Source organism: Mustela nigripes, chromosome 3 (genome assembly GCF_022355385.1).
Source record: "Mustela nigripes isolate SB6536 chromosome 3, MUSNIG.SB6536, whole genome shotgun sequence".
Lineage (NCBI taxonomy): Eukaryota > Metazoa > Chordata > Mammalia > Carnivora > Mustelidae > Mustela > Mustela nigripes.
The window spans coordinates 153145472-153171800 of record NC_081559.1 but is presented as its reverse complement, the minus strand read 5'-3'; the positions used below and the strand labels follow the sequence as shown (position 1 = coordinate 153171800).

The window sequence follows — 26329 nt, the reverse complement described above, 5'->3', positions numbered from 1 at the left end:
AGAAAAGACGGACTTTTTTCTAAAAGAAAAAATTTTTTAAGTAATTTCCACTTTCAGTGTGGGGTTCAAACTCAAGACCCAGACACCAAGAGTCGCAAGCTCCACCTACTGAACCAGCCAAGCTCCCCAAAACAGATTTTTTAACTATAAAAAAAGATAACAGTTCTGTCAGCAAACATCTTAACAGCAACAATGGAACCCAAAAGATAAATTTGAAAATACTTAAATTATTAAGAGAAATTAACTGTCAAACTGGTATTATAGACCAATCTAAGCCATAGTAGAATAATGAAGGCAGAACAAAAGTGTTTTCAAATGCAGACCAATGAACCACAAACAACAGCAACAAGTAGAGAACATTTACCATTTTGATACCCTTACCAAAGAAACTACTAAAGGATGAATTAGGGAAAATAGATAAATATCCCAGAAGAAATTTCTACAAGGCAAGAATAAAAAGTAATCTTGTAACTTGTAAACAGTCATCAGGATCATTGTATAAAATAGCAAAAATAACAGTAATGATAATATTAATGCCAATGAATTTGGAGAAATAAAAATATAACAGAATCGAAATATTACAGAACAAATACATATAAGATGGGAGCAGAATATTTGAAGTTAAAGCTCTCTAAAATTCCTATTTTTATTGGGAGGGTAGATTTACAATTTTAGATTTTAAATGTTATGTATGTTCAATTTTACATGTCACTGCTAAATTAGTACAAATAAATTGTAAAACTTTCTAAATAGTAGGTGGAAAATGGAAATTAATAGAATTATAGTCAATCCACAAGAAGTCCAGAAAAGAGGGTGGAAAATCATAGGAAATACAGAAACTACAGAAAGTGAATATAAGAGAGCAGAAAAATCCATATATATATCAGCTTTCAGAATAATGTAATTAGACAGAAACTGTCAGCAAGGCTTGCTACAAATTATCAGACTAGACTGAGGTCCGTCTTTTTGCAGTTTGAAGAATAAACTCGTGAAATACAAGAGCATAGGATGAGAGTAAAAAATGGGAAAAAGATCAAATCACAAAACCTTCACCAAAGGAAAGATCCCATACAAACACTAACCAACATAAAAATAATAATATTAATAATAATTAAAAGAGCAGATTGCTCTCCTCTTCTTCCTTGTACCAGAAGAACTTTTCAGAGTCTGACTGGCCACTCAGCTAACCACATTTTCAAGCCTCTCTTGAGGAAGTTTGTAGTCATGTGTTTCAGTTAAGGCAAAACTTTTCTTTTACCCACTGAGCCACCCAGGCGCCCCAAGGCAAAACTTGTCTTAATTTTCTCTCCCCTCTTCCATTTGTCTGGAAAAGGCATGTGCGGCAGGAGATTCGTCACCTGTGTTGTCTGGCAATAGCAGTTAAATCACAGAACAGAGCAGTCTACCAAACCTAAGGTGTACATTTACCTTTGAATTCTCATATGTAAGAAATAAACTTTTTAAATTTTTTGATTTACTTGACAGAGAGAGAGAGAGAGGAGAGAGATCACAGGCAGGAGGAACAGCAGGCAGAGGGGGAGGGAAGAAGCAGGCTCCATGTGGAGCAGGGATCCCGAAGAGGGGCTTGATCCCAGAACCCTGGAATTATGATCTGAGCAGAAGGCAGATGCTAAACCGACTGAGCCACCCAGGCTACCCGTGAAATAAACTGTTTAAGCCACTGTATTCTGGATGTCTCTTATAGCATTTTAGTAGGTACCTTAAGTATCTCATATGCTTTAGAGTAAAAAGAGTTATTATTATGGTCACTTCATAAAAAACAAACTCTAGGGGCGCCTGGCTGGCTCAGTCAGTAGAGCATGTGACCTCAGGGTCATGAGTTCAAGAGGTACTCTGAGCATGGAACTTACTTTAAAATGAATGAATGAATGAATGAATGAATGAGTGAATTAAAAAAAAACCACAAATTCTGGGTTTGTGTGCACCACATAATCTGACTTCAAAATAAGTAAAATAAAAATTGAAAATTATAAGGACTGTGCCTTTGTGGATCAAGACATAAATATGAAAAGATAAAATCTAATATTTTTAGAAGATTTAAAAAATATTTTTATAACAGGTAGGAAAGAATTTCCTACACAATGCAGAAGAAAGTACAAACCTGAAAGGGAAATGTTAATAATTTTTACTGTATTAGAATTACCTTACATTACATAGATTTTGTGAATAAAAACTCATTATCAGAAGATGTTATTTAAAATGAAATTTTAAAATCACAGGCTAGAATCCTCAGTGACAGTAGCATCTTTGTGCCATCAGAGCTGAAACTGCTGTCACGGTTTTCACCCCACTGTTTGCAAGATTCCTAGTGGGTGTAGTTTAAAAATTTTTAAGAACCAAGAATTTCCTCTTATTGGCACACTCTGTGAACCATGATTTTGAGACAATCTATGAACTCACTAAAATGTGTATCATATGAAGGAGCTTTGTAAAGGGTCAGGAGCAGACTACCTCTATCAGGATGTTACTAGCTCCCCCTGCTGGAATGACATCCACCTGCATGTGGTACCCACCCCCACTCCTCCCCTAAGTGGCAGGATAAAGTTCTTACTCAGATGGATTCACCTCACAGTCCTACTTCTTTCTTCCTTCTTTCCTTCCTTCCTTCCTTTCTAAAAGATTTTATTTATTTATTTGACAAACAGAGATCACAAGTAGGCAGAGAGGCAGGCAGAGAGAAAGGAAGGGGAGCAGGCTCCCTGCTGAGCAGAGAGCCGGATGTGGGGCTGGATTCTGGATTCCTGGCTTGATCCCAGGGATCATGACCTGAGCAGAAGGCAGAGGCTTTAACCCACTGAGCCACCCAGGCACCCCAAAATCCTATTTCTTAAGTGGCCTCAGGCTTCTGCTTTCTTGAAAACTATTGACCCTTGCATGTGCTTGAAGGTTGGATGAGTCAGACATGATCAAGAAACGACAAAAGAGCCTTGGTTATACTTTACCTTTGTGACCAACTGTTGGATTTAAAACAACAACAACAACAACAAGGACAAAAAACTGTTGGTAACATTGTCAATATTAAGAACCTGTTTACATTGTTACATTCTATTGTAAAGTCAGCTAAAACTGCATACTTTCAGCAGGACTTTGTGTATAGTTAAAGAAGGGAGGGGCCAAGCCAGGGACAAATTACCTATTCGGAAAATGGTCCTAAGAGATTTTTTTGTGTTTGGCACTTTAAGGTCATTGTTTGGCAGGAGTTTAAAATTAGTAGTCTTTCTAAAGTGTGCTTTTTCAGGTTTAGAACCGATGCCGAGTCTTTTTTTCATGGGTTTTCATAATATTTTAAAACTATTTGTTTAGTAATGGCTCTTGTTTAGTTTTTAGGTAAAGGTTAATCTTGATTTTAAAAAACAAACCCACAGACTAAAAGAAGATATAAATAGAATAGATAGCTTCCTGGAATAGTATGCAGACTGTGTAAATATCACCTGTGAGTCAGTAAGCTAAAGAGCTCAAAACAAAGCGATAATAATATGAACAAACAATTAATAAAGAAAACCAATATTCAACTAGCATTTGAAAAGATGTTCAGTCTTGCCCGAAGTCATGTTAAAACCACAGCAAAATACCATTCGCACCCATGAAATTGTCAAGCATGAGAACAATACCGAGTGTTGAAGTGTGGGTGGAACATTGGAAGCTCTCATATCAAGATAGTGAAGGTATAAATTTAGTATTTATTAAAGTTGAAGATATGTCTCCAGTACAACCCAGCTATTCTGTTCTAAGAATATGTTCGAGAAATTCCTGCATATGTTCATAGGAGACATAAAGGAGTGTTCAAAGCAGCTTTGTTATAGTAGCCAAAAATCAAGGCAATAAACCCCTTGACTGTCCTGTCCACTGACAGGGAGAATGAGTAAACTGGTGCTTTCGTATAATGGAAGATAGTTGTGAAAATGAATAAGTTTGATCTCCTCATAGAAGTATGGAAGAATCTCATGTAGAGTGTTAAGCAAACAAAAAAGGGCAGGTCACAGAAGCATCGTTTAGTATGTATTCATACATATACAGAGGTTTAGCACATGCAGAACAGTACTACATTCTGCATACAGACACCACGAGATTTCCTAATCGATGCAGTAGGTGCTTATTGCTCATTTGTCCCTGTGATAATACAGCAGTTGAGTTGTAGAGTAACAATAGGTTATTTCTTTTCTGGGAAGACTTCCCAGAGGTAGCGATTGTGTAAGCTGGATGATGAAAAATGGGCATGGGTTTTCTAAGGAGAATTCATGCACTGAAATTAATGTACTAAAGTGGATTCTTTGGCTCACAGAAAAGCTGCTCCAATATTCATTTAGGACCTTTTGACTTATTTAATATATAATTCTAATAAACTGACTTGTCTTGTAATCCATAGCAGATTAATTATCTGTATTAGCAGATACACAGGTAAATAAATGAGAAATGATAGCCTGCGATGAGGTATAAAGGCAGGGAACATCACCAAATGCCTGCACAAGAAATTAAAATTAAAAGTAGTCTAAGGCTAACTATAAAGGCAATGAATCTTATGTCTTGGTGACTCCACACAGCAAGCTGTACACTATATTGATGACCCCAGGTTACCCAGATGTTTATGTTTCAGGTTAACAATTTAGGAATATATATATATTTATTTATATTTATATATTTGTAATATTATATATTATATAAATAAATAAATATATATTTTTGAAACATCATTCAGCAGTTTTTAAAAAAATATTTGGAGCTTAAAGGAAACCATTTTTCTGTTATGCAAAATTAACCTCTTTGGAATAACACATTTCACACTATGCCTAGTAAGTAATGCATTTCTGTATTCCATTTATTCAGCATACATTCCTTGAGCAATTACTGTGTGCTAGCTGTGATGTTGACTGGACTGGCCATACAAAAGCAAATCAGATACTTCATTATCTCATTCACTAATACAGTGCCTCCTATATGATATATTTATGTATTTATGCTTAGGAAAAGAAGAAAGTGCTAATTTGGGTGGGTGATCTCTGTTCTACTTACACCATTTTGAAATTACAAAAATTAAAAGTGTAAATGACTAAAAACTACTGGATTTAAAACTTCACTTGAGAAGCATGATAACAGTATATGATTTTATGAATTTCCCATAGATTCTTACAGTATGTATTAACAGATTTTGAAAAGTTAATCTCTTGAATATTATAATCCTAATTCTAAAAATTTTTCTTAAGAAAACTAAGCAGATGTTTTTAATTGATGTTTACCTGGTTTATAGTAGTGAAAATTCTGTGTCCAGTAGTAGGATATTGACTAAATTATGTTGTATTCATCCATTGGAATTCCAATTTGAAAACATTTAATGACATAGAAAATGCTTACACTATGTTGGTAAATTACCAAAAAAAATTGGCTGGAGGAAAATATGTCAAAATTATTTAAGGTAGCGGGATTATGGGTAATTTTCTTTGTCATTTTTATTTTTTATTCTATTTTCCAAATTTTCTACAGTAAACATACACTGTTAAAACTGCAAAACATCAAGCACTGTTTGTAAGCTAGTACATATTTTCCATCCTAGAATACATTTTAGAGCTGTATTTTTATATTAGAAGATCGTTATTGACCACAGTAGTTCTTTTGTGGATACTGTCAATAACCAAGACTTGAACTTTGATTAAAGCCACTGTAATATAATTTACCATTTATGATTATATTAGCTCATTAAAAATGGCATTTTTATGCATGTTCTTGTCTCTCAAATTGAAGAAATAAACAGAAGTACATGTGTCACTAGAGCCATAGAAAAGTATTCCCAGGGATGAAAGGGAGAAACTGCATGGAAATAATGCTCTCTTTTGCTCATGAATTTGCAGTTCCTCAGTGGGTAGCGCACTTCCCCGAAGACGCTGCTGTGCCTATATTACCATTGGAATGATTTGTATTTTCATTGGAGTCGGATTAACTGTGAGTATTACTCTACTCACTGTTAGAATTCTTTCTTCTCACCTTTATCAGTAGTAAGTGATGAGGCCTGAGACAAACTTCAGTGATCCCCCAAGAACCTGCCTCCCTGGCATCCCAGAAGCTTCTTGAGGACTGAAGCCCAGTCCATGCACCTGTATTTAATGAAGTTCAGTGGTGTTTTGGGACTCCTCTCAAGGTCCTTGACCTTGGGGACTTTACCATCCATTTAGCAAAAATCCATTGTTTTTATTTAGTGCCATAGCAAAGCAAAAGCAGTAGTCAGCTATGGAGATCTGAAAAACCTTTCTCTTTATTCAAGTTAAGCACAGATTTATTATCATTATGGGGATGGTTTATTTTTAGAGGCGACTGAAGCTAAGTGGTTGGCACTGGGGATTATTCTCTCCCAGGAGGAGGAGGAGTTACTGATCTTTTTTTGGTACCGTTTACTTCGCATTCTCCTTTGTCCTACCTGGCCCCATATTATTAGGAACACTATCATGTTGTATAACACTAAGGAGTTTAGGTGACAATTTAGTTACTTATAGAAATAACATGTTCAAGTGGGCTTTTTTGTTTATTTCATAAAGTTTGTAGTTAATATAACTAGCAGTATTGTCCTGCTAAATTTTATTCTGTCAATGATAATCAACAAATTCATCAACTCATATTTCATAGGAATATTGTGGCCTCAGGGATATATTTTATCAAAATCACATGTAAGCCCACACAGGCTCTTTAAGCAAATATTTGCTTGAAGTTTTTAATCTTTTGTTATTATATTGCTTTTTATTTTAGGTTGGCACCCAAGATTTTGCAAGGCGATTTCACGCAACCTATGTTTCTTGGGCAATTGCTTATCTTTTAGGTTTGATCTGCCTTATCCGAGCTTGTTACTGGGGAGCCATAAGAGTGAGTTACCCAGAACAGAGTTTTGCATAAGCTTGCTTATAATTCAGTGATGCAGGTGAGAGTATCTAGCAGTTCTTGATAAGCTACTCTGGACATATTTGAATCATTCACCCTAATGGATTCCATTTCTGGTTTCTGTATAAAGTTTCAAGACTTGGGAGTATTTTATGAACAAATGCTCATTGCACTACATTATATGCAAATAGTTTGTTTTGCTGCTAGGTTTTCAAGCTCTGAATAATAAAACTGTCTTCATGTTCTTTTACATGTCTTAAAGATATTTTTGGATTTGTCACCAAACATTACATATAACATCACCCTTCCGTTATTTTTAAATCAGTTATTCCATTACTTGCTGATCTGTGAGTATTCCCAAGGAGTGTTTATAAATGTTTCTACAATAGCTTCACATTTATACTCACATTTTAATTAAACAGTATCAAAATTGCTTGCTTTAAAATCTAAGCAATATGCATTTTGCTTGAACTGCTTACTGTAACTTTAACCTAAGATCATAGTGACCTTATTCAGGAAAAAAAAAATTGAGTGTACCTTCAAAGACTTGACATTCTTGTCAGATAAAAATCATTTCTAGATACTGTATGCTTGTTTTTTGTTGTTTGTAGAAAGATACAATATTTTGGTAGTAATTTAAAATACAAGAATGAAAATATTTATTTGTCCACAGTTGGAGATAATGTTGGATAAATGTTTTTTCTCAAAGATCACAGGACTTTTGTCTTTCATTTTTGTCTGCTTTTTTATTTAGTAATTCTAAACATTATGGTCTAGATTTATGAAGTTTAATGTTAATCAGCTGTATGTATTCCTTTATAGATCTTGGAGGAAGTATTTCACATAACATGTTTTATAATACTTAACCATTTAAACAAAGATATATTTACACTGGATTGCCCCCCTTTTCATTAGATCATGGTAGATTTTCTTATTGGGCTAATTATGGACTACTTATATGAGAAGAGAACCTATGACATTTTACACTAGCTAAGATGTTGAGGTTAGAGGTAGTTATTCTTATCTTCTCGAATATAGCTGGTCTGATGGTTACCCAGTTTATTCAAGAAAGTAGATCAAAGACAAAAAGTAGCATAGTTTTCTAAGAATTCACAAGGATTTGAGTAATCAGCTCTCACACTGCCCATCTTTGCAGTTTTGAAAAAGAAATTGCTTAATTGAGAAATAATGTTCTAAAGCCTTTAATGTAGTATAATTAAGATAAACAGATAATGAGTAAATTAATTGGCTCTTCCACAGATAAGAATAATAATTTAAATTATTTATGTTCCTGACTAGTATAAAAATGTACTCATCAGAGAATTTGGAGCAAAATACATGTAAACTTCAAAGAGTAAATGATAAATGTCTAAATGCAGTAGCTCAGGATTATGTGTACCTTTGAAAATACACTAATAAAGATTATTGTTCAAAACTACCTTGTTATATTCCGTTTTTAAAAAATAAGATGGTGTTTCCAAAATGCCTTGAGTTATTACTCTAAAGGAGTTTTCATGTTTAAGAACATGTCTAATGTTACTTTATATAATATTTGTTTATGTTTTTTTCTAGTATTTTCATGGTTTCATTTTAAAAGTATAACTGATTTAAAAGGTATGAAATAAAGAATCTAATTTATTTCTTTTCTTAATGGTCAGCTAGTTGTAACCGCATTATATATAGAATAATCCCATTAATCCTCCCATTCCTTTCCCATAAATTTGAAATCTCACATTAAATTATATGCTGCATGACCATTTTCCTTTTGGACTGTAATTCCATGATAGCAGGAACTTTGATGGTCTTGCTCACTGCTTTATCTTCAGCATTCAGAACAGTGCATAGTGTATTTGTTTTCATAGATATTTGTTGCATGAATGAATAAATGGTTAAATGAATTGGTATGTTAAATTTTTATACTTTGGGGGGCATGTGGGTGGCTCAGTGGGTTAGGCCTCTGCCTTTGGCTCAAGTCATGATCTCAGGGTCCTGGGATCGAGCCCCACATCAGGCTGTCTGCGGGGACCCTGCTTCTCCCTCTCTCTCTGCCTGCCTCTCTGCCTACTTGTGATCTCTTTCTGTCAAATAAAAAAGAAAAAAAAATTTTATACTTTGGGTTTGGGCTTTATATTTTGTTACAGAATATATAGGTGAATGAATATAATATATAATATAATCTTGTGTTAAGGAAAACTTTCTAAGTAAAACCCCAAAGCAGAAATCAAACAAAAGGATTGATAGATTATATGATAAAAAGAAAAAAAAACAACTGTGTGGGAAAAAAACATAAACAAAGCCAAAAGATAAATTGTATTTCCAAAATAGTAGAAAGAGTTAACCTTTTTAATATGGGAAGGAACTAAAGGCTGAAGAAGCAATTCATTAAGAAGAAATATGATAAGTAAAATCATGAACTTCTTTTCAATTTATTAATAATCAAAGAAGGTAAGTTAAAACAGTAAAAATACTATTTTTTACCTAGCATATTAACAAATAATGAAAAAGAGTGATTAATCCTTGTAATTCTGAAGATATGAGAAAGCACACACACAAACACACAGTCTTTGACAGTAATTCCTTCACTATGAATTCTAAAGGTGTTCTGGATACAAGAACAAATATATTTGTACAATGATGTTTATCACTTTTTTGCTTATAATAGGGATTGAAAGTAAGAAGTCCAAAAATTAAGCAATAGGAGATGGGTGAAATAAATTATGGTATACTCATAAGATGAAATAGTAAGTAGGCATTAACAAGATGTTGAAATCTCTCATCTAACTGAATTGGCAATGGTTCACAAAATACTGCGACAAAATTATATTACAAATCAAAATGTACAGTGTTATCCACTTTTTATCCACAGAGATTTTATGTGTATGTGTTAAAAAATTAAGGAAAATTAAACACTAAATATTAAGAGGAGTTCTCTTGGGGTGATAAAAGGCAATAGTAACTTTAAAAACTCCTGTGGTAGATTAACAGTTGGAAGGTTAGGTTTTGCTGTTGATGAATGTTATGTGGTTATCATTACCAATGTCTGTTACATTTTCATTTAGATCCTTGAAGAGTTTTAAAATAAATTTATTAACTCCAAACCAATATATTTCATTGATAAAACCTTATTTTTTAGAGTCAATATATCATATATTTAAGCTTAGTCCTATATAAATTAACATAAATTTTTAATTAAATCCAAATTTATGAGAGTTTATACCTAGATTGATTGATTGATTCATTTGCAGAGAAAGAGAGAGACCGTGAGAGAGGGAATACAAGCAGGGGAATGGGAAAGGAGAAGCAGACTCCTTGCTGAGCAGGGAGCCCGATGTGGGGCTTGATCCTAGACCCTGGGATGGTGAACTGAGCTGAAGGCAGAGGCTTAACAACTGAGCCACCCAGGAACCCCTACCCAGGCTTTTTTTTTTTGAAAGTAGAGCATTCCTTCCAATGCCTGGTACAGATAAAAAACACAGAAAGTGCTGGGAAAAATGTGATTTGAAAGAATACACCATAGTCACTAATTGGAAAAGGAAGGATTTTTTTTTTTTTTTTTGTCCCGGCTATACAAAGTAGTAAAACAAAAATGATCTAGTTCTTAGAAAAGAGGGAAAAAATCGAACTACACTCAGTTATTCTTGACCAAGTAATTTGTGAGAGAACATGTGTCATTTAGAAGATCCAATAACCCATGTCAGGCACAGTGCTCGCCTCACAGCGCATGCAGTATGATAGCCACAGGAAGCCTAGAAAGCACATAATTCTTTTTAAAAATTTATTTACTTATTTATTTGAGACAAAGAGAGAAGGAGAACACAAGTGAGGGGCAGAGGTAGGGGCAGAAGCAGATTCCCCACCGAGTGGGGAGCCTGCTCAATCCCAGACCCTGGGATCATGACCTGAGCTGAAGTCAGATGCTTAACCTACTGAGCTACACTGGCGCCCTAGAAAAGCACATATTCTTGTTTCTGTTTTACTAGAAGAAATCGAAGTGTCACTCTCATCGTTCTGAAAAACTGGGTTTTAAGTAGCGCAGGTGTATGCATTCAAAACAAGTACTCCCAGATGATGTTGATGTAGGTTTTCCTGGATCATACTCGAGTAACACTGCATTATACCGTGCACACACCAGTTTGCGTCCACTTTCAATGGCATTCACATCTTCTTATATATAAAAGCTTTGTATTGGAGTAAATAATGCCATTTCATTTGTTTAGCTTTGTTTTAGTTTTGATCTAGCAATACTTGTGCTTGTATGTTATGAAATTACAGCCATTTCCATGTGCACTGTCTCAAAATTGCTGTAAAATCTAAATTTGCACTTATTTGATGTGTTTTGGTGCACATGTACATATATATGTGTACACACACATAATAAACACTGAAAAAAACGTGTTTATTGATCTGCCTTACAGCTTTGTTAATATTTAATCTCTATGTCATAGTTATGACTCTACCATTGAAGCAGCTCAGTCAGGGAGGCTAAATAATTAAAGGTTGTTCAGGTTATATGTGATGGAGCCAGTTGGAATCAAACAATCTGCCTTCAAAATTTATCTGCTTTCGGGCGCCTGGGTGGCTCAGTGGGTTAAGCCGCTGCCTTCGGCTCAGGTCATGATCTCAGGGTCCTGGGATCGAGTCCCACATCGGGCTCTCTGCTCAGCAGGGAGCCTGTTTCCCTCTCTCTCTCTGCCTGCCTCTCCATCTACTTGTGATTTCTCTCTGTCAAATAAATAAATAAAATCTTTAAAAAAAAAAATTTATCTGCTTTCCACAGCATGAGGTTTTATTGTGCTTTGCTTTGTACAGAAAAACTTTTGAGTTTTGTGCCCCCTGCTGTTCATTGTCTATAACTCATCTGTGGAAAGAAAACTGAAAAATGTTGGACTTCAGTATTGATTTCACAAAGAATAGAATGCTATTTAAATATTTTTATGAATTTGATATTATATCCAGTTTTATTTTAGAGCATTTTATGTAACAAAACATTACATGTATTTATTTTCTTTTTTATAGTTAATATAAAAATCACAAAACTGGCTAGGAATATTACATATTAAATATGAGGAAATTGACATACAACGAATTTTAATGTAAATTCCTTTTCTTGTGATAGCAATATTGAAATGATTTTAAATAGCACAAAGTGCTAAAAAGGATCTATAAAGGTTTCTTGTTTTTAAAATCACTTTACATGCTCAGTTACAAATTAAATACCAAGATTCTTTATGTTTGAATAAGTATACATGTATTTGACTCGGGGTGGAATACCGTGTGAAAAGCAGAAAAATAAAAAGCCTATATTCTTTTGGGACTGGCCCACAGACTAAGGTATCAGATAAGGCTACAGGTCTAAAAAGTAGGTATGGTTTGTAAATTGACATTTAAATCAACATCATCTAAGGTAACTTGCTAAATAGGAAGTGATCATACACATTATTCTTAACAAATTTGTAAATTTACCTAGAGTGGCTTATGCAGATATTTCTACATCAGATATACCTTTGATTGAAGGTATTGGATATTGAAATAATTATGGAGAAAATGTGTTACATTTTCATTAGTTTTTAAGCTTTTAGCAAGAGTAAGTTTAGGCTATTTGTAGAGAATTCCTTAGCTTATGCAATGTATTATTTTTTTTTCCTGGCTTCTTGAAAACCTACCTGTCTTACTCCTTCCTTTAAAAGTCCCTCTACCTGGGGTGCCTGGGTAGCTCAGTGGGTTAAGCCTCTGCCTCTGGCTCAGGTCATGGTCTCAGGGTCTGGGTCTCTGCTTAGTGGGGAGCCTGCTTCCCCCTCTCTCTGCCTGCCTCTTTGCCTACTTGTGATCTCTCTCTGTCTGTCAAATAAATAACTAAAACCTTCAAAAAAAAAAAGTACCTCTACCTACCATCTGCCATCTACAAATCTCTTATCACTCTCCCATAATCAATGCCGACTTCAGTACCCGATTTCATTCTTACCATATGTCATTGATTTAACTGTCAATGGGAATGGACTAATACTCTGGTCTGGACTCAGTTTTGATCCCTCAAGTCGAATGACCTTCCATTCCACTTCTGTTATTCATCTCTAGCTGTACGGTGGGTGCTCATACTTAGAAGCACTCCATCTCTGAACTCTTATGCTCAGATACCCACTCTCTGGCCCTATTCCTCCTCTATCCTAACAAAACCCTCACTCTCTTCGTACCACTATTCATGAGTATTACCTTCAGCCCTTCCAGTTTCTCAGTTATCTTTCAGTCTATCTTCTATATTTCCAATGAATCCCACAAACACACAGATTAATATCACTACAGATTTTTAATTTCCTTTTTAAAAAAAGACTTTATGTATTTATTTGAGAGATAGAGTGAGAGAGAAAGAGAACATGAGCAGCGGGGCAGATGCTTACCCGACTGATACACCCAGGTGCCCCCGATTTTTAATTTTCACCTTCACCTGCTCCTCAGCACTGTTGACCTGTCTCCAGCAGCTCCTGCAAATTTCCCACAGATACTACTTGAAAACTTCAAAATCCTAAAGCCTGTTATCATACTTTCCATAGTTGACCCCCTTCCTCTCATAGCAGATGATTTATCTCACCTATTCTTACCTTTGTCCCCTCCCTCCACCTACACTCTAGGTCCATCCCAGTCCCTCACTCCTCAGGAAACTCACAGTATCTTTTCCTTATTTCTACCCATCTGGCTGCTCACATCAATAACTGGCATCGCCATTTTCACTTCTCATTCTCACAGCCTTTCCAGTCCATCAGGTCTCCTTTATTCTCTCAAGTTCATGCACTTCTCTTTCTTCATGGGCAGACCTACCTTCCTTGTTCTCATCCACACTGCCTGGGCTACCCGAAAGGTCTATGAACCAATCCCTCTGCTGCTGTTCTCGCTTTGCCTACTGCCTGTCCCTCTCCTCAGACCATTCTCAGCAGTTACTTAGGTGTACATAGGATCTTTTTGTATCTAAAGTCCTTCAGTGTCTCTTTTTACCCTTAGGAGATAAAAGACTCATCCTTCTGGAGCGTGGTACTGAACCACTTATTCAAGCAGGGCCTCATATCTTACGTTTCTGCAGTGCTGAATTACTAGGATTTTTGTATTCACTATTGCTTCATTTCTGTATGCCTTTGCACATATCCTTCTTCCTGCAAGGAATATCCCTAAGTTGGTAAACTCCTTTTTATCCTTGAAAATTCTACTCAGGCGGTACCTCCTCTTGGAACCCTTCCATGATCATCCTTCTTTCTGTCACCCCCAATATAATTATTTCTTTCCTTGTACTACTTCTGTTCCAAGTATATACTTCTAACTACTTCATATACTACCGTTTATTTTATTAGTTTATAGGTACTCTTTTAAAAAAATGATTTATTTTAGAGAGGAGAGCATGAAGGAGAGAGAGAATCTCAAGCAGGCCCCCACAGAGCACAGAGCCAAACCAGGGATTCGATCTTACCACCCTGAGACCATGACCTAAGCCAGACACTTAACTGACTGAGCCACCCAGCACCCCTACTTGATAGGTACTCTCAAGACTATCATTCTCCTCTTGCTGGTTGTTCCTCAGTCATACTGTCTTATTTCAGTTTGTCTTTGTATCCTCAGTGCCTGGCACCTAACAGGCACAGGTCTTCAAAACTTTTTTTTCCCCCTGAGCTAAGCTGAATAGAACCAAGTCTCTATTATGGTTTTTTAATGACTTGTTCTAATGATTATATGTCTGTGTGCATCTGTATGTATTCTCCATAAAATGGTTTGTAAATGTGGAATAAGTGAATGAGAGACAGACTACTGGCAGGAGGCTAGTAAGGAGATCATTTGGTAAACACTAGACAATGCCGCCTCCAGCTTTTCCCAACTCCTCAGGCTTTCAGTAGCACCAATCAGGCACACACACGCCCTGGGAGAGCCTTTATAGGAACAATTAGCTTCTAGAATTGTAATTTACTGTTTGTGAATCTGTACCGTCAAAGACACTACATTTTGTGAGAGCAGGTAACCTGTTTATGTGTGTTACTTGTGCTTTGGGTTTTATTAACTTAAAGGTAGGTACTGTGAAGGTCAAATAAGATATGAAAATATAATGGTAACAAAAACCTCTACTTAATAAAAGACCCATTTAACTGTGAATTATCCTTCTTCGGATTCCTATTTCCGTTCTTGCTTTTCCTCAATCCATTCTCCAAATCTTTCTTTAAACCAAAGTAAGTATTTACTTAGAATGAGAGAATGGCATCCTGTTACAAATTTTAAAAAGCTGACAAGTACCAGCTATTAAAAAAATCCATAAAAGTATTTTAATTAACTGCCTGAACCACCCTATTTTTCCCTGTATTTGTACTTTTATGTATTTTGATTGCCTCTTTATCTGACAATTTTATAATGCATTTCCTTTGTGAGAGTAAATAATTTGGTATTTTCTGCAGCATAGCTAATTAAAATTTATTTTTTATTATTGAAAATTTAGAAAAGTTAATTTTAATCATAGGTTATTTAGTCATGTCAGTTTTTAGTGTATTGCTAAGTTAGGGAAACCTGTTGACTTTCTTATATGAGCTTGATGATTTTAGAGCATTTTAAGCTTTTCTTGATCAGTGTGACTAACCTTAAATATTCTTGAAAGTACTTGCTAACTAGTCAAGCTGTTGTTGAAGTGTATGATGAGCTCTAGATTATCCTTTGTAGATGCCAGTATCTCTTGTCAACAAGAAATTTGCCAAACTTCCAATGTATTTATATGATTCATTCTTCTTCAATTGATTACTAAAAAGTTTTGGAGTCTACTACCTCTGTCTAAAATTTACCTCTTCCTCTAAATGGATTATTGATTTTAGTTTGTTCTAAAATTTTTTTCTTCAAACTTTTTTGTCACAATAGTTTCTGTTGATTTCATATAGTAATCTATACAAAATAATTGTATAATGTATATGTAATTGTATATGTTATATTGTTAAAATTTTTAAAAAGATTTTATTTATTTGACAGGGAGATACAGCAAGAAAGGGAACACAGGCAGGGGGAGTGGGAGAGGGAGAAGCAGGCTTCCTGCCAAGAAGGTTACCTGAGTTTTCTTGTTCGAGAGACCACCAAGGAAAAAGCACTGATGCAATCACACGAGGGTTTATTTGACAAACTTAAGCTTGGGCCCAAGTATACCCAACGCAGCGGAGTAGGGACTTGGACCTGAGCTTAGTTAAGGCAGGGCTATTTATGGGTGCCTGTTACTAAAGCAGAGTGGGGGTCTCTGGAACTAAAGTAGGGTGGGGCTCCTTAGAACTAAAGTAAAGTAGGGGAAAGTTCAGCCCTTGGGCACAGGGGTCTGAGATGGCTGTACTTATGCTAAGGCTAAAGACTGAGGTGGGATGGCCTTAATTTTTCTCGGCCTCCACAAAGAGAGTATGGGGGCACCTGGATGGCTCAGTGGGTTAAAGCCTCTGCCTTCAGCTCGGGTCATGATCCCAGGGTCCTGGATCGAGCCCCGAATCCAGCTCTCTGCCCAGCAGGGAGCCTGCCTCCCTGTCAACCCCCTCTCTCTGCTTGCCTCTGCCTACTTGTGGTCTCTGTCAAATGAATAAATTAAAAAAAAAAAAAACCCTTAAAAAAAAAAGGAGTACGATGTGGGGCTCAATCCCAGGACCCTGGGATCATGACCTAAGCTGAAGGCAGATGCTTAACAACTGAGCCACCCAGGTGCCCCTAAATGTTTTCTTGAAGAAGAAAACTTCTATTTTGACTAGATTGATGAGAACTGAAACCTACACTTACAATTTTCTACATCTGGGGGTTGGAAGGATTTATTGACTCCATTGTTCACAGACTTCTGGTGCTCCGTGCCATAGGACATACCAGGTGTGGTGTTGTCTGGGGATAGGAATGTTCCTGGAAGTCATTTCTACATTAAATAACTTAACTATGCATGAAAGTAATTCTGAAACCACACCTTTTAAAATGGTAAATCCTATCATGTTACTGCCCCACTGTCCCATTGCTCTTACAGTAAAATTCAACCTGCCTACTGGGGCCTTGTATGATTTTCGCTTTTCCCATCTCTCCAAACTCATCTTTCATAGTCTCTTCTTGCTTTCTCTTGCCTAGCCATACTGATCTCATGTCAGTTTCTGAGTTTTGCAAACTCTGTTTTTCTTGTTCCAGGGCATTAAGATTTCTTCTGCTTAACTCGACATTTTTTCCCTATTATGCATGTGTTTTAAGGTGTACTTAGATGATCCCTTTTCAGAGAGGCATTCCTTCTTTAGTTATCACATTCTAGACAAACTTTCTATGCCTTTACATAGCATCCTTTGGAGGTTACTTGTCTTTTAAGTTCTCTAAATACTTCTTTCCAGAATGCACAAATTTTCTCAATCAGCATCCCTTGCCTAATGTTCCATTTTGTCTGTTATGGGCCCATGACATGTGTGTGTATGTGTATAGGTCTGTATATGTATGGGTATATATTTTCTGAATTTATAAAATAGCTGATGAGAGTCCCACTCTGAATTCATCATTTCCAACTCTTACACTACCAGCTATTCACTTGTTTGCCCAACTCAGAAACTCAAGAGTTACGTAGATTCTCAGTCACCCCTTCCATCCAATCTGTCACCAAACTGTGGATTTCACTGCGGCAACGTCGCTCAGATCTTCATTCCCTGTATGACATAATTTCTGACTGGAGTTACTGCAAATGCCTCCAAGGAAGCCGCTTTGCAGCCTCTCTCATCTTGCTCTACCTCCCTGCCCTCAAAATATGCCCACCAGGGGCTCCTGGGTGGCTCAGTGGGTTAAAGCTTCTGCCTTCAGCCTGGGTCCTGGGATCGAGCCCCGCATCGGGCTCTCTGCTCAGCGTGGAGCCTGATTCCCCCTCTCTCTCTCTCTGCCTGCCTCTCTGCCTACTTGTGGTCTCTGTCTGTCAAATAAATAAATATTTAAAAGAAAATCTGCCCACCATACTGCTGTCAGAATGATCTTTCAAATATTCAAAAAGACAAACTATGAAAAATTTAGGACCTAATTCGCGTCCACGGCTCCTGTGGTCGTTTCCCCGCTATCGGTTCCCTAACTCCAGCGACCCCACACCAGACAAGCCATCTTTTCCTTAGCGCTTCCTCCTTCCGGGCTTTCTTGCCCCTGCCAAATGCAACACACCAGCCGGGCTCTGCTCTGAAAACGACCCCCCAGGCCCAAGGGTCTGTTTAGGCATCCCTTGTCCTGGGCTGCCAACTTGCACCTGTGCCTCCACCACAGTCCTTAGCACAGCCTACCGGACTGCCCCTAGCTCAGGCTCCCAGCGGGTTTTGAGCCCTGTGATGGCAGGACTATCCTGTTCTCCCGTGTAGCGCCCCCATGTCCCCGCAGCCTACAGCTGGCACCCACACGGGACTCTCCCAGAACAGAGAAAACGTGAATGAAAGAAAAAGGGTGAAGACTGAAAATTAAGGATTCGGATGGAGTTGCTTCAACTAATCTTGATCTTTGGGGACGGCGGTCTGAGGTAAGTATTCCTGCCTGGTGACCGTTTCTGAGAGCCGGCATCCCAGCACGGACCGGGCGCCTCAGCGTCGGGCACAGCCGCCCGCCCCGTCGGGGCCGGCCGGCCGCTCTGACGCGGGCGGCACTCAGTCGTCAGCACGCGGGCAGCCTCGCTCACAGAGGCGGCCTCGCTCACAGTCGCTGCCTGGAGCCCGCCGCTCGCCCTCCCCGTCCCGGGCAAGCACGGCCGCCGACTGGGGTCCCGAAGGCTGTTCATGCGGGCGTGCCCAGTACCGGGCGAGCCTGCCAGCACCTGGGAGAGGCCATCCCCGGTCTCCTCCGCACGCCGCGCGGCTGCCCGAAGCCCCGCGCCGCTCCCGCGCGCCCAGTACGCCCTGGGAAGCGCGCGCGCTACCGGCTTAACGGTTCTGGCCCCGCGGGGCTGCGGCCGCGCTCGAGGCCAGCCACCCGAGGCCCCGCCCCGCGCCCGCCTCGCACCCCTCGGAGCCACCGTCGGCCCCGCCCCCGCCATCCCCGCAGCCCTCGGCCTCGAGCAGACGCGCGGCGGGAGCCGTTCCCCGACGGGCAGCGGGGCGCTGGGTCGCCGCGTTTGGGCTGAGCGCGGCGACGCTGCTGCCCCGAAATCCTCCCCGATCTTGAGGCGGTAAGTGGTTGGGGAGGATAAGCCGAACAGGGAGGGCAGAAGTCGGGCCCGGGTGTGAGGAGGCGGTGGGCGCCGTCTCTGAGGTCGGGCGCCGGGAAAGTTGTGAGGGAGGGGGCACCTGGGGTCGGGCGGGGCAGATCAGGCTGGGCCCTCAGGTGGGTGGTAGAGTGTGAGGGAGCGAGCGCGTCGAGAAGAAAGGGTGGTGACTGACGGCTGTGGGAACGCCCGGCGAGGGGCAAGTGGCCCGAGGGAGAGGTACTCCGCTGAGGGCGAATTAAAACGAAAAACCTAAACTCCAGAGAAAGCTAAGTACACAGCGCCCTCTGTCCCAGGACCCGGTCCTTGAAGACGTTTTGTCCCTCATCCCCTGGCACCTTCACTACTAATTTCGGGCAGATTTTTTTCCCCTTGACATTATTGTAGTTGTTTTTATTAATAAAATAAACAGCAAATTAATGATTAGTTAGATGAAATTATATTCAATAGGAAAGAAAACCCGGCAGGAAAAAAAGTGCCAAGAAACCACATATGGTTAATTCACAGAGGAAAATCGAATGGTTCCTGAAAGTATATGAAGACATACCGCATAATTTCTGTGTAAAGATATGCCATTAAAAAAACCGAGATGTAGTTGACATGTAACAGCCTCAGGTTGACAACATGATGATTCAGTATTTGTGTCAAAAGGTTTAATTGCTGATAATTTAGGCAAAGTTGCAGAAAAGGACAGTTACATTAGTTACATATCTACAAGAGCCCATTATCTGGGCAGTTTTATCCTACTTAAATGGTCAGTTTTGTTTCTATTGAATGATACCCTACGGAGAGGAATACAAATTTTTTGATCAGTTGTGAAGAGAGAAGGCATGAAATGGAAAATATTATGGAACATTCTCTCCTCTTAAAACTTCTCGATAGTTTAGTTTTAACTTTTCCTGAATGTGGTAGCCTGATATGTGGAGTATAAAATATCTTTTTATTCACCTAAGTCACAATTGGTTTAACTCTTACTCCCCTGTATTTCCTTTATATTACTTTTCGTCTGTCAGTTTCATCAGTGTGTGCTGTTTACTTGCGAGCAGCTTGTGGTTTCAAGGAATCCTAATTCTGTTTGATATTTTGAAGTTGAAAATTGAGATTAAATCCTATCTGATTATCATATGGGAAACATACATGAAGTAGATGAAAACATGGTCTTTTCACTTCTCAGATTATTTAATTTTATATGATTTTATTTCTTTTAATTTTAATTCCAGTGTAATGTGCAGTGTTATATTAGTTTCAGGTGTATCCTATAGTGATTCAGCAGTTCCATATAGTACTCATTGTTCATCAAGATAAGTGTGCTCTTAATCCCCTTCACCTATTTCTCTCATCCCCTTCAGTCATCTCCCCTCTAGTATCCACTTGTTTGTTCGCTACAGTTAGGAGTCTTTTTTCCCCCCTTTAACTTTTGTTCCTTTGTTTCTTAAATTCCACACATTAGTGAAATTTGTCTGACTGGCTTATTTTGCTTAGCATTATACTCTAGATCCATCCATGTTGTTGCAAGTGGCAGAACTCCATTCTTTTTTATGGCTTAATATTCCAATATACCTATTTGTGTGTGTATATATAGATATATGTGCATATATACAGCTATAAACATGTATGTATATATCCTTCATCTATATGATTTTTTTTAAAGATTTTATTTATTTGAGAGATAGACAGAATGAGAGAGTGAGAGGTCATGAGAGGGGAGAAGGTCAGAGGGAGAAGCAGACTCTTGGTGGAGTGGGAGCCTGATGTGGGACTAGATCCCAGGACTCCAGGATCATGACCTGAGCCAAAGGCAATTGCTCAACCTACTGTGCTACCCAGGTGCCTTCTTCTTCTTCTTCTTCTTCTTCTTCTTCTTCTTCTTCTTCTTCTCCTTCTTCTCCTTGTTCTTGTTCTTCTTCTTTTTTTTAAATATTGACTTATTTGAGAGAGAAAGCGTGTGCGGGTGTGGGGGGGCAGAGAGCGAGGGAGAGAGAGTATCTCCAGCAGACACCCCGCTGAGTGTGGAGCCTAAGTCAGGGCTGATCCCAGGACACTGAGATCCTGACCTGAGCCAAAATCAAGAGTGGGACACTTAACCGATTGAGCCACCCAGGTGCCCCTGGTCTTATTTCTTAATTGCAGCAAAACCATCAGCATTGTCTAAAGAAATGTAGAATTTAAGTTGGAAATTTTAAGTATAGTATCCAGCTTCTAAATACAGTACTTGGTATGTATGTTTCTTATTTTGTGACCCATGATAAGTAGGGCACTGTACCATGTCTGCAGAATGAGGAAAGCATAGTAATCTTATAATTTATTTAATATTCTAAGAAAAATGATAAATTGAGGAAATAGAAATTATTAGTACATATCAATTTATTCAGCAAGTCTTTATATATAAATGTCCCTTCTCATAATTGATTTAAAAAAATCCATTAAGCAATGGAATACTAGAGAGTCAGATGTCTTTCATTTTACTGACTAGAGTTTCTTTTACTGATTAGAGAGTTGGAAGTCTTTCTTTCACTTAACAAACATGCAAGTTAGAGACAAGGACATGACCTTTTTTTCTTCATTTTACCAAATACCAAATACCATGCGAACTTGAGAATCTCTCTTATTTTTCTGAGTATTAGGTTTCACATCTATAAGGTTACTAATAATGATTCTCTACGTATGGCTCAAAATTAAGTGAAATATCTGTAAAGAATTTAGCATGTAATAGGACCTAAAAAATTGAGTTTGAATTAAAAAAGAATAGTATATATTGTGTAGTAAGATTATGACCCAACTGGTCAGTATCTGTGCTTATTATCCCATTATACTGTATTTTAGAAAATTCTAGATAAATTTATAATTTCTAAATTGGTTGATCTTTAGGGTTCATACTTAGTTTGATTTTTTTTTAAACAGAAAAAGAACCCAAGATATTGTTAAGTATTGCTAGATGTAGAATAGCAAAGCTTCCTCACTAAAGCTTCCTGACGTGTGGATCAATATTCTATTCATAGCAGTTGTCCTTTTAGGATGATTTGTTAAATATATGTAAACTTCGAAAAAAACTTTATTCAATAGCTCTCAGCATGAATTATTAGAATTAAATTTTTGAGACATTGGATCGAAATGTTATTTAAAAAATATTTATACTACAGAGCTGTGTATTCATAGTTTAAAAGACAACTCCATGATTGGCCCATTACTTATTATCCATTGTCATAAGTAAGATTCTTTTTCTTTTGCAAGTGTTGTCCTTTGTAACAGTTGATGCCATAAATACCTACCCTAGGTCATTCTAGTAGCTTCAAAGGAAACTTTTGGAGATCTACATTGCATGAGTGAGGCAGGTATTAGAGTTTAAAATTAAAAGTTATTTTGTATAGTGATTTTGTAGTTCAGTTAAATCTTTACTGTTTTTAACCTAAACTAAGAATTAGGCTTTGGTTTGTGGATCCTGTCCTTCATAAGTTATGAGTCTATGGATCAGTTTTACAGTGATACTTACTGTAAATACTTGCATCTTCTGTTAATAACACTGTAACATGATACTGTTGTATACTGTGTATCCCATACTTATTCCCTATAATATCAGTGTCTTTATGCAGGCATAAGTTTACTTAAAAAATATTAAATAGAATACTATATGGCATTATCGTTTCTCATTTCTTTAACTTATATGAATTTATCTGGAGCTCTTGCTTAGTTTTCCTGCTATATATTGAAAGAGTGGGTGATACTAAAAGATCTTTTATTTTTTGTTTATGTACTTATGTTGCAAAACCACATAATAGTTCTTTAACTCCCCAACTCTTGAAAATCCCTAGTTTGAATACTGTGGATTTGCATTGCTCAGCAACTGGAAAGGACTTTACAACCTATCAACTAAATTTCAGCTGAGCAATGAAAAATAAGAAAGTGTGTGCCACGGTACTCTATTGTATTCTGATTCATTAGTTTCATATGGGAAACAGGATGGAAAGTTACTACATACTAGTATTAGGGTTCTAATTATAACATTTAGGATAAACATTAACACAATATTAGATTGCTTTTTGGTCCTTATTTAAAATTTTTCCTTCCACATAGAAAATATTCAATATTTGTCTGAAATACTTTTTTTTTGCTACATATACTTATAACTTTTCTGTTTCTTATTATATCAAATTTGTATTGCCAACAAGTACAGACAGCATTAGTTTTGTTTAGAAGTTTGTTAATAGCCGTGTTGAAATACCAGTTAAAAGACACATTACAAAACTTGATAGGTATTAATTTGGAATACTGGCTGGCTTATCTCCAAACTTTAGGAAAAAGTAACTATTTTGTGTTTAGTTATCAGTGCTAACTTTGAGAGGTTGTTGAAAAATTTATGATTTTACATTTTAATTATGTCCAGAGGCATTTTTTAAATAGAAGAAAGCATGTCTTTGGAGCTAAAAGAGAGTTATTAACTCTATTCTTTACTTAGGGAAACAGTTATTTAGGGTAATAATCTGCTTAAAAATCATATGGTTACAATTGCTTCTGAATGAGCGGATACAAAGTCAGATGGAATTTTACTTTAGGCTTTGTCTTAATATGCATAATAATTTGGAAGGCTGTGTCCTATTCATGCACCAGAAGATTTAGTTATATTTAAGAGGTATTTAAATTTATAGATTGATTTAGTAAAACTAATTATGTTGCAGGTACTAGCACACAAAGATAAATAAGATCTAGTTCTTTTTTAGACTCAACTAACTCAGTCTAATCATATGGGCATGTAATATATATTTAGTGATAAATAATAAATAAAATACAGTAGGGGTAGTGGAAGAAGAAAGATAAGAATATAAATTATTATTGTTATTATTATTTTACTGTCAGCTATCTGTTAGGAACTATAAAGTTTCCAACGAACTACTTTATTTTCCATTACTATTGAGACATGAGGATATTTTTTCCAAGGAAATAACAGGAACTTGACCGTGGTCTTGAAAGATGAATAACATTAGAGGAGAAGAGCAGCAGGGAGAGGGAAGGAACTCCAGGATGTATAAATACATGGTGAGACAAAATACCACGTATGAATTCAACAATCTATTAAACACCCACAGTGTTCTAGGCACTGTGCTAGACACTGGAGATACACCTGTGTGAGAAAACTGTAATTTAGTGGTCAGATGATAGGTAATTGCAACTAGTGCAGTAAGAACTACATTGGAAGAGGATAGACACAGGGATGTTTTGTGAGCACATAAGGGTACTTAACCAGAACCTGTTCAGGTCTGCCTGGGTGTGAGGTAGAAAAAGGTTGGACAAGATTCTTAATTCTTAGTGGCCAGAAGCATGGAGATGGACATGCCGTCACTTCCTTGATTCAGGACCTTGGGCAAGTTACCTAATTTCTCCAAGCCTTAGATCTAAAATTAGGATTATAAAAAAAAATACAGCTAACATTTATTAAGCTCTTAATATGTACCAGGCACTGTGCTAATGCTTTATACATATATCTTGCTTAGTCTTCACATCAAACCTAGGAGATAGATGCTATTGTTTTCCATAGTTACATCACTAGGTGCTGAAACCATAACATGAACCCACGTAGGCCAACTTGAGACCTGAACTCTAACTCTTAATTGGGCCTAATTGATAGAGTTGTTCTGAATCTTAAATAATGTAACTTAGATAAATGATTTACTCTGCATGACAATGTAGATGTTGGCTTCTGTTTCTGTTATGAATAATCCAGGATATAATAGGAACTGAAGTTTTTATTTATTTATTTATTTATTTATTTTAAAAAAGATTTTATTTATTCATTTGACAGATAGAGATCACAAGTAGGCAGAGAGGCAGGCAGAGAGAGAGGTAGAAGCAGGCTTCCCGCTGAGCAGAGAGGCCGATGCAGGGCTCGATCCCAGGACCCTGAGATCATGACCTGAGCCGAAGGCAGAGGCTTTAACCCACTGAGCCACCCAAGCGCCCCAGGAACTGAAGTTTTTAAAGCAGATGTTGTGTAAAGAGATCATAGTTTGGAGAGGAAGAGGTTATATTCACCCATTTGTTCAGCAAATGCTTGTGTTACACCTACTTTGGATCCAGTCTGGGTACTGTGTTAGTTGCCAGGGAAATAGGGTGAATGAAAATATTGTTCCTCACTTAAAGAATCCGCTCTTCGCTTTTAAGTATAAAAGACAAATCAGTCATTATAATATAGTACAATATTCTTTAATGCCATGATACAGGCATATTCACTGTGTCCCATGAAAATAGGGCGAGAAGGGAGAATTTGAATCAGGCTGAGTGATCGGTGAGTTGAATTAAGAACTACTGTGGAACCAAGAAAGTAGTGGTGAGAAAGAAGAAAATAGATTTGAGAAATATTTTGGAAATAGAATGGACAGGAATTAGAGACTAATTATAGTATGGAGGCTCTTAATTTAGATCTTATTTAACCAAAGGTGGTCTGAGAGAGTTGAAGGCTTTATAAGGAATAGCAGAGGTGAGAACATCTTTGGAGTCAAAGTAATGAATTTAATTTTGGATATCTTGAATTTGAGGTGTTTGTGATAAGATGTAAATGGAAATATTTTAAAAAATAGAATTGGAATTTGAGAGGTAGATGCTAAATGTATGGATTCGGGTGTATTTGTCATGTAGATCGGTAGCTGAAATCATCAGAATAATTGAGGTCAGGGAAGATCAAAGCCAAATTTGGAAGGATTCCTAAATTTAACTGGAGAAAAGAAGAGGAATAAGCCAAGGAAGTTAGAAGAGGTAGTCAAAGAAATAGGAAACAAACCAAAAGAAAAGTCAGGAAAGTTATGAGAGGAAAATGTTTCAAAAGAGGGAATGTTCCATTGTGACAGATGGTGTAAAGAGGTCTAAGGTTTCCACCTTAACTTATAAAATAAATTACCTTCAAATGAATGTTGTGGTTGTATGTGTGTGTGTGTGTGTGTGTGTGTGTGTGTGTATGTATGTATATAAAAACATCTTGATCATCTTGTTGAAAAGATAAGATACATTTTTTCTTCCTAAAGTATGGAACCTCAAGGTCTTTGTGATAATGGAAACCAAAAAATTGATTGGTAAACCGCTTCAACCAGCAAGACCTGTTCGTCATCTGACTTCTCCCCCTGGTGAGTAATCTAGGGTACATATCTTTAAATATTAATTGTTTAATGGCTAAGTAGTATTTGAAAAACTAAATAATAAATGAAGTAATTGTTTATGGTGGGTAAGAAATAATGAAAACTAATGATCTTGTTTGTTTGAAAAATTTAAAAACCAAAGAGAAAGACTCTTAAT

At 37.3% G+C, this 26329-nt stretch overlaps 2 protein-coding genes across 2 annotated transcripts in view; both read left to right on the top strand.

The window, feature by feature from the left end:
• PIP4P2 (phosphatidylinositol-4,5-bisphosphate 4-phosphatase 2) overlaps positions 1 to 7132 on the top strand; it is a 54871-nt gene extending 47739 nt beyond the window's left edge. Inside the window, exons 6-7 of the mRNA XM_059394836.1 lie at positions 5865 to 5955; positions 6754 to 7132. Of these exons, the coding sequence (XP_059250819.1) occupies positions 5865 to 5955; positions 6754 to 6897 (235 nt within the window). The 3' untranslated portion in view covers positions 6898 to 7132. The remainder of the gene's footprint in view (positions 1 to 5864; positions 5956 to 6753) is intronic.
• An 11767-nt stretch (positions 7133 to 18899) lies between these two features.
• C3H8orf88 (chromosome 3 C8orf88 homolog) overlaps positions 18900 to 26329 on the top strand; it is a 36058-nt gene continuing 28628 nt past the window's right edge. Inside the window, exons 1-2 of the mRNA XM_059394835.1 lie at positions 18900 to 19015; positions 26062 to 26160. Of these exons, the coding sequence (XP_059250818.1) occupies positions 26088 to 26160 (73 nt within the window). The 5' untranslated portion in view covers positions 18900 to 19015; positions 26062 to 26087. The remainder of the gene's footprint in view (positions 19016 to 26061; positions 26161 to 26329) is intronic.